The sequence below is a fragment of the Rhododendron vialii genome, chromosome 10a, assembly GCF_030253575.1.
Source record: "Rhododendron vialii isolate Sample 1 chromosome 10a, ASM3025357v1".
NCBI lineage: Eukaryota > Viridiplantae > Streptophyta > Magnoliopsida > Ericales > Ericaceae > Rhododendron > Rhododendron vialii.
The window spans coordinates 9,802,362-9,810,945 of NC_080566.1; the positions used below are offsets into that span (position 1 = coordinate 9,802,362).

The 8,584-nt window shown below is 36.5% G+C and overlaps 1 protein-coding gene across 1 annotated transcript; it reads right to left on the reverse strand.

Moving 5' to 3' along the window:
- Positions 1–3,159: 3,159 nt before the first annotated feature.
- LOC131303303 (uncharacterized) lies at positions 3,160–5,292 on the reverse strand. The gene is made up of 2 exons (XM_058330105.1): positions 4,616–5,292; positions 3,160–3,562 (listed from the first exon to the last, which is right to left on the reverse strand). The coding sequence occupies exons 1-2, from the start codon at positions 4,881–4,883 to the stop codon at positions 3,384–3,386; spliced, it is 447 nt and encodes a 148-aa protein (XP_058186088.1). The 5' UTR covers positions 4,884–5,292; the 3' UTR covers positions 3,160–3,383.
- Positions 5,293–8,584: the final 3,292 nt, after the last annotated feature.

Below are 8,584 nucleotides of genomic sequence, written 5' to 3' on the forward strand. Positions count from 1 at the left end.
GATTTTTATTATATATTATTTAAAAGAAAATACTAAAATCCTATTGAGTAAATATGTAAAGCTATATGGATATATATGTACATGCAAACCCTAACCTAGATTTTTTTTTACAAATCCTAGCAAGCGAGAGAGATTTATATCCAAGTATAATCATGGTAGATAAAGAGAGAGTCATAATTTTTATCTTAAGGAATCCTAGAAAAATCTAGCTAGGATATCCAAAATCTAGTTAGGATCCTAGAAAATCTTATCCAAGATCTAGTTAGGAACCTAGAAAATCTAGATATGATATACAATTTAAGATTTTGATTCCCTCAAATCTAAGGAATTAATTATAAGAGATTGAGAGAGAGATTTGATATAGATTTGTCCTAGATTTGATAAGATTAGATTGGATCTTATTAGATATGATTAGGATAAGATTAGATTGGATTTCCTTAGATATGATTAGGATAAGATTAGATTGGATTTTATTAAGATTTTGCTAGATATTCTAGATATGATCTAGATTCTTCATTCACTAGTATAAATAGGCATGCCTTTCACCTTCCTTCCACATTCACAAGCGCACACACACCACCAATCATCCACTTCTCACATATTCATTAGTATGAGTTTGGAGAGTAAAAGAGAGAGAGGTTTCGGCTAGAAAAAAAGAGAAGAAGAAGAGGAGGGAATTAGTTCAATGCCACCACCACCTTGCCACCTTTCCTACACCACTCAAAACACCATTTGATCCTGATTTTTGAAATCTATAGAAATATTTGTATTTCCGAAAAAAGAAAACTACCTTCTTTTTATTCTTCGGTCAAGCCGAACCGACGTTGCTCCGCCCCCATTTTCACCCGACGTACTCCGTAGCCGCTCTACCGTCAAGAAGAACGGTAGAAACCTCTTATCTTCTCCCCTAAATATAGTAGTGCTACTTGTTCGTTTGATTTTAAAAAGTATTGTTCTATAAAAAAAAAATAGATAGTTTTCTAATTACCAGCATATATTAGTTTGATGGAAGAATTGAAGATGTTAATCTAAGTTATCATAGCTAAATATTCAGATGATTGGAATTGAAAATATTGGAGTTAGAGTATGATCGTTATAATCTTTGTTAATTATAAAGAAATCAATTTTTAAGCTAATTGTATAAAAATGAAAAGTTACCTGGAAACTTAGAATGATATTATATGGCTAGAACAGTTGGTTCATTGTCATTTATTGATTTTTACTAAGAAAAGCATGGCTTAGAAACTAGGTAATGGAAATTTGAAACCAACTGGTGTACATGATTAACTTTAGTTGTAAAATATCAAGTGTGTTTACCAACAAGGTGTTAATCCTTAATTATGTGTTGTTATAGTATTTGATGTTAATGAAATTAGAATCGCATGAAATAGAAATCTATTTTACTGCATAACTTTAGCAAGCTTTGAAAGAATAATGTGAACGAGCGAAATGATGTATGTGTACGAAACACGAGATACGAGAAATGGAATACGAAAAGAAATGAGAAAATGAAATGTAAAAGGGTTGATTATTGTGTGAGCATGAGAACCCGGTAGGTCCATTGAAGATGGTCAGCGGAATCATGGCTCACGTGTGTGTGTGTGTGAGCATGAGAGCCCGGTAGGTCCTGAAAGAATGGTCGACGGAATCATGGCTCGGGTGTGCGTGTGTGGCCTAGAAGCCCGATAGGTCCTGAAAGGATGGTCAGCGAAACTAGTGCCGTTTATGAGTTATGAAATGGAAAATAATTAAAGACTGAGAACCCGGCAGGTCCTGAAAGAGACGGTCAGCGGAATCAGTACTTTTGAGTGGCAAAATCTGAACTTAGCCTGAGAGCCCGGTAGGTCCTGAAAGATGGTCAGCGGAACCAGTGCTTGAAAAAATAAAATGGAAAGTGGAATCGATACTTGGAAAATGATGACACGGTTTATGATACGCTGCGATAACTCTGAAAGACACTAACACCTTTGATTATTTTTTGTGATGCTCAATTTTTTTTTTAATAAATTGTTATATGTTATTTTTGTTAGTTTATGGGACATAGAGGTAAGAGTTAGCTATTGGGCTTAATTGCTCACGATGTTACTTTTGTGACCCAGGCATCTTATGCCAGAGTTTAGAGAAGAACATGGGGAATTTTATAATTTAGAAGAGTTCGGTGTTGAGTAGCATAATGCAGAAGAAGACGGACTTTCAGAGGAGTAGAAATTACCCTAATACCCCTCCCTTATCTATTTAAATAAGTGTAACACAAATTTGGGAATAATTTGGCTTGTAATAACTTTATGTTTCTTTCTACTCCCTCCGTCCCTTTTTAAGTGTCCCGCTTCGTAACTTCAACTTATTAAAAAGACATTATCATTACACCTTTCACATCAACTTATACCTCCACTTTCCCTCTTTACCCTCTATGGAGACATCATCATTACATTTTTACTCACTAACTTTTCAAAAATGAATTTACTTTTAGGGGCAAAATGAAAAATTCACTCACTAACTTTACAAAATGGACACTTATTGAGGGACAGCCCAAAATGGAATACTGGACTCTAAAAAATGGACAGAGGGAGTATTTAATAAATGTGGAAAATTTATTAAATTAACGTTCTTAAAAATCGGGGCGTTACAGTTTTAGGGTTTTGTTGTTTCTTGTGCCCTTGTTCTTTTAATCTCTGTAATTTTCGAATTCGGTGATTAATAAAAAAAATTAATTTGCTGATAAAAAAAAAAGTGTTATCGTTGACGATAATGTGGGTTTACATTCTTATTTTATGCGCATTTAAGGCAATTAGTAAAAGAGTTTTCATAGATAAACTCAAAAGAATAATTTGCACAAACAATTTTGGACAAAATCCACAAAATAACGCCATTATATATAATCAATTAAACATAGGGCAACTAATCGCAGCCCCGTATTTTCTCTCTTAATCCGTTAAAAAATTTCAATTATACTCGACAGTAAGTTACCGAAATTGAGATACATTTTCAGCATATAATTACAGAAATATAACATTTTTTTCAACAACTATTTACCGAAAATGTATGTTCAGCAGTTGTTTACCGAAAGTTGAACATATTTTCGATATGTAGTTACCGAAATTTAATATTGTTTTCAGCAGCTATTTACCGAAATGTTATGAACAACTATTTACCGAAATATAGTGGGCTGAGGGAGAAAATACGGAGGTGCGAATAGTCGCCCCCAATAAACAAGCTTGGCTCACTAATTTATACATACGAGAAAGATCAAATCGAAGGCCATATATTACATTTAGCCCCCCCAAAAAAGAAACTGTATACAATCAAGACCACTATATATGATACATTAAGGAACATGGCACCCTAAGAAATCGGTAGACCCTCCAAACAACACCACACTTTTATTAATGACATAAAACCTTGAGGGAAAAGGACTTATTGAGCCATGCCTTCCAACTACTGCCATTTCCCTTCCGAGCAATTATCTGTGACCTAGCTTCTGTCATCTGTGGTTGCTTCTGAATCTTGCACAGCACAAAATTCCTTGCTCCGCTCGACCCTATCGACTCGGGTGGACTTAGAGCTGCAAATATTTTGAAAAAAAGAGAAGTATTTAGCAGAGAAAGCCAATTTTGGAGATCAAAAGTGATCAACAACTTCTTTACTACCATACACACAATTAATTGCCCGCAGACATATTGAATTGAGGCCCCACACACATGCATTCACATGCTGCAATGTGCGTGTGGGGCTCCACCTGAACGTCACTGCGTGCAAGTGTTGGTGTAAAAAGTGTACAGTTTTAGTCTATTTTTGATAGAGTAAATAGGATGTGACAATGGCAAACGTGCTTTTATTGTAAAAAAAAAATACTTTTCAAAAAGTACTTTGCAAATTGATAGAAATCCTCAAATGGTTGGGCATAAAAGGGGTGTGCTTCAGGGAAAAAATTTTAGTGCGGAGCGGGTATCACGTGGTGTCCGCTCGGCTCATCGAGCCATCCATTGAGTTTTTGAACAGCTCGGATTTGGAAAGAAAAAAAGGAGAGAGAAAGTCTTGGGATGAGAGGAGAGAGAGGGTTTCAATCTGAGCCGTCCAAAAGTGTATTGGATGGCCCGAATGTGCCGAGCGGATACCACGTGGGATATACCCACCTGGCATCGAAAAAATTCTCGTGGTTTAGACCTTTCGTAACGGTAAGTAGGATTGTAAACGTCGAGGCGGTTTTTGTGGGTTTTTTTTTGTCAAACGAAAATTGATGCATTAACTTAGACGATCAACGTGAACAAGATAAATAAACGGCATACAGAAAATGTTCAAAAATTCTACAAGAGTTGTAATCTAAGTCCTAAGTTGACCAACACCTATAGCATCTGCCAAGGTGAATTCCCCAGCTGCAAAAGGAATGGAGTTAGAAACCAGTAAATCTTGATCCTGTTATGATCCAAGTCTTATCAGGCAGTCAGCAGTTTGGTTAGCTTAACTTTTTGTGTTTTCAAAAATTACAAATCAAAAAGCACTTTGCAAATTGAATTGTGAAAACTATACAACCAACTTTGAAATTCTCAAATGAATTTGCCACAAAACTAAAGAGAGAAAATCAAAATTCAGGGACAGGTATGATCAATTAAGGTACCGTCGGATCCTGCATTATTGGCTGGATAAAGGAGGAAATCAGAGACTACAGAACCAAGAACCGGGAGCCTCCTTTCCCGGGCATACATTTTCAGAGCTATACTTACCACCCCCTTAACACTTTCTCCCTCATCCACCACGAATCGTATCGGTCCAGTGCTACCCAGAACGTTAACCGTTACCAAGAACCGATTTTTCTTGGAACTCTGCTTCTCGGCACTCTTCTTCTCCTTCTCCAACAATATTTTCCCAGACACACTCCTCTTCATTTTCCTTGGGGTTTTTTTTTCGGAAATCGCGCTTTCTTTTTTCGGTGTTTTCTCTTATACCCTGAACGTGGAAGTGGAAACTTTTATAGGTACTGGAAAATATGCTACATATTGTGTGGAAAGGGGGATTGGGGTTTACGGATCGAGGCCGAGGCAGCGGAAGTACCAGGATTCTTTGAAAGAACCAAAGGAAGAAAAATGGAACGGGGAGAGAAGGGAAGAGAGTATCGAATGATACGCAGAAGAGGAGGAAGAGGAAAGCATCAAAATTCGAGCCGATTAGAACTAGTTTTTCACTGTAAAGAAGACGGCCGGGAAAGGAAGATATGGAACTGGTTGAAAAGACTCGAGGTAAGACGATCGGGCGATCGATGTTTTTCCGATGGCTTGTAGGATTTTTGATTTGTTAGGTCACATATATGGATACTTATACATGCACACGCGTGACGAGTGTGACATGTGACATAAGATGTCCGTTACTATGAGCAAAATCGTCGAATGGGGAAATTCAATCTGAACTAGTCTAAATCGGATAATTTTAATCCGTCTTATAAAATTGTGGTTTTGTCCTTGTTTTACGTTACCGGTTTTGGTTTTAAAACAATGTGAACCGTTCAGGGCACTTATTTCTATATGCACAACTATAGTTTTACCGAAAAATCCTTTAAATAGGGGCTGACTATTCGTAGTCCATATTTTCTCCCTTAGCCCGTTAAAAAATTTTAATTATACTCGACAGTTAGTTATCGAAAAATTGAGATACATTTTCAGCATAAAATTACCGAAATATAATATTTTTTTCAACAGCTATTTACCAAAAATGTATGTTCGGCAGTTGTTTACCGAAGGTTAAACATATTTTCGGCATGTAGTTACCGAAATATAATCTTGTTTTCCACAGCTATTTACCGAAATGCTATGTATGATTTTCAACAACCATTTACCGAAATGTAGTGGGCTAAGGGAGAAAATACGGGGCTGCGAATAGTCGCCCCCTTTAAATATTGATTTAGTTATATGTGACATTATTTGTGGTATTTTAATGGTTTTTGGTGATTGGTTCAATATCTATCTTAAGCTGTAACAATTCAAATTTCTTTAGATTTTTTGTTACAAGCTATAACAATTCAGAATTTGAACTCGAGCCCAGCTCGAGCCTTAACGAGTCAAGGTTAGTCATTTACTAAACGAGCCTCTTTAATCGATTTGAGTCTCTCTTAACGAGCCGAAAATTTGAGTTCGAGCTCAACTCATTTTTTAGTAAATGAGCTGAACCAAGCTCGCGAGTTACTCGATTCATTTGTAGCCCTACCTACGACCCCAAATGTTTCGGACCGAGTTAAGATATCCCATCCAACCAAAAAGTGAGAATCGATCCTCATAAACTTTATTGTAGAAGGTGGTTAATCATGTACTCGGAATAATTCAAGAAATATTCCTCATTGCAATATTTAATCAAGTGATTAATCTGACCAGGCCTTTTTATAAATTTATTTTTCAATCTTTAATATGGAGCTTTGAATCGTGTCTTGTTCCGATTGGAGGGGGAAATATGTGGGTGAAATCTATTTTGCAGAAGCAATATCCTGAAGCATGCACCAAGATATGCTTTGACATTTTAATTAACGTTTATGCATTTTCTTAATATTATTCGTGTTTCATTTTTTTATTTTATTTAGAAGGATCAACTGCATTTGATCCACACAAAAAACAAAAAAAAAAAAACTGCATTTGATTAACTTAATAGCATTGATTGGAGAAGTTCTACGGTTGGTCTACACTAATTTTGTGGGCCGGGACTAAAATAGGGTGACAATATTCATGTGGCGCCCCACTGCTCCTCTCGCGAAAAATCTGTAATTAAATCACCTGTCTGAGGACAGTAGAATTAGTACATCGAATTAATTAATTGGTTTATTGGGTCAAACAATCATTTATTAAAAATATAGTTCATAATTAAAAATGAAGTTTACCATGAAAGGAAATATTTTAACTAGTCGAAAATAGCGAAAACAAATCGTCATCATATAGTTACGAGGTCAGGGACAGCCAGAAAATAAATTTCATTTCACGAGGCCAAGATAAGTGTAATTAAAATTAAAATTCGAGCCGTCCATTGCCGAAATGGACAACAGAATCAGCCGCACTACATGTTAGTTTATTATTCATGTTTCCTAGTTAGGTAGAGTTCCACTAAGCAAAATGTGAGTTTTGTCCTTATTAAAAAAAAATCTCGTTTATTAGTTTTGAGTCAAACTTTTGTGAATTATTGATTCATCTCGATGAGAGGAATCAGAAAACCCAAAATTTTTTACTTTCACCCAAATGTTTGGGTAAATATCCACTTTTAAGCTAAAAATTGGATATTTCCAAAAATATTTGAGTAAAAGTAAAAGTTTAGCTCAAAAATTATTTTTCCGATTCCTCTCATCGAGACGAATCAATAATCTATACAAGTTTAGCACAAAACTAACGAACGCGAAAAAAATTTGAATAAGGACAAAACTTCCAAAAAGTCCTAAAAGTTAAGCGAAAGTCAACCTTAGTCTTGGTTTTTTTTTTACAATACATGTTTTTTTAGGTTTCTTAGTGACCAAGTCTTGTAACCTATATAAAGGCATGCTGGGGTTATGTTTTAGACACAATCATGGTCTCAGCTCTCTCTTTCTTGTCCAAAGCCTCCCTCGCAGCCCTCTCAGCCATCTCTTTCTTCTCCCAATCAGATTTCATTTTCAAACCCAGCGTGATACTACCTGAAACTGCTGTAACAACTGTTGCAGCCATTTGCACTGTGACACCGTTAAAAATAGAACTTTTCCAACGAGAAACCTGGACAAATAGATCATTTGTGTGAGTGTGCTTCCCTTGTGTTTTTCGTCTTTTTTGTGTCTTTGTGTGTTGTGTCTGTGTGTGGTGTTCTGTGTCCTGTTTTGAGGTGGTTTTGGGGTTGTTTGGTGTGCTGGTTTTGTGTGTCTTGCTTGTCTAGTTCTGTCTTGTCCTGATCTTGGGTTTCTTGCTGTGTTTTCTTTGGGTTGTTCTGGGGGGTGTGGTGGTGTGGTGTGTCTTGCTTAGTCTACTTCTGTTTGGTCTTGGTCTTGTTCTAGTTTTTTTGGGTTGGGAAGCACACTTGGTGTCTGTCTCTGGGGTTGGTCTGTTAGGTTTGGGGTGTCTAAGAAGGGTGGTTTGGTGTCTATGTTTTCACCAGGTGGAGTGTTGATGTTAATTGGCATTAAAGTTGTCACTGAAGGAACGACATTTTGGGTCCAAGTCTACTATGGCTTAGGATCAACTCAGGGATGCATGCCGGAGCAGGAAATTCATATTGGTGAAAGCTGAAGGTTTGAATTGGACTTCTATAAATGTACAAGCAGAGGGCCTGATTAAGGGATTGGTAAAACTGGGGATTAAGATTAAACTATTGCTTAATCTGGTTTGCTTTGTGTGTGACTGTCCTACTCCTACAATCAATCAATTATGTACGTTTAGCAGAATCCCTCTCTGCTCAATATTTTTGCAGATGGCTTGAGATATGAGACGTCATCCGTTCCAAAGAATTCATCAGCCTCCTTAATAAGGGAGATGAGAGTTTTACCTGTTTGTTCCAAATGGAAAATAGAAAGAAAAAGTCGTTGATTCCATATTTAATATTCAGTTGCTTAGTGAAACCTTAAGAGCACTTACAAGAGTGGAAATCAACCAAA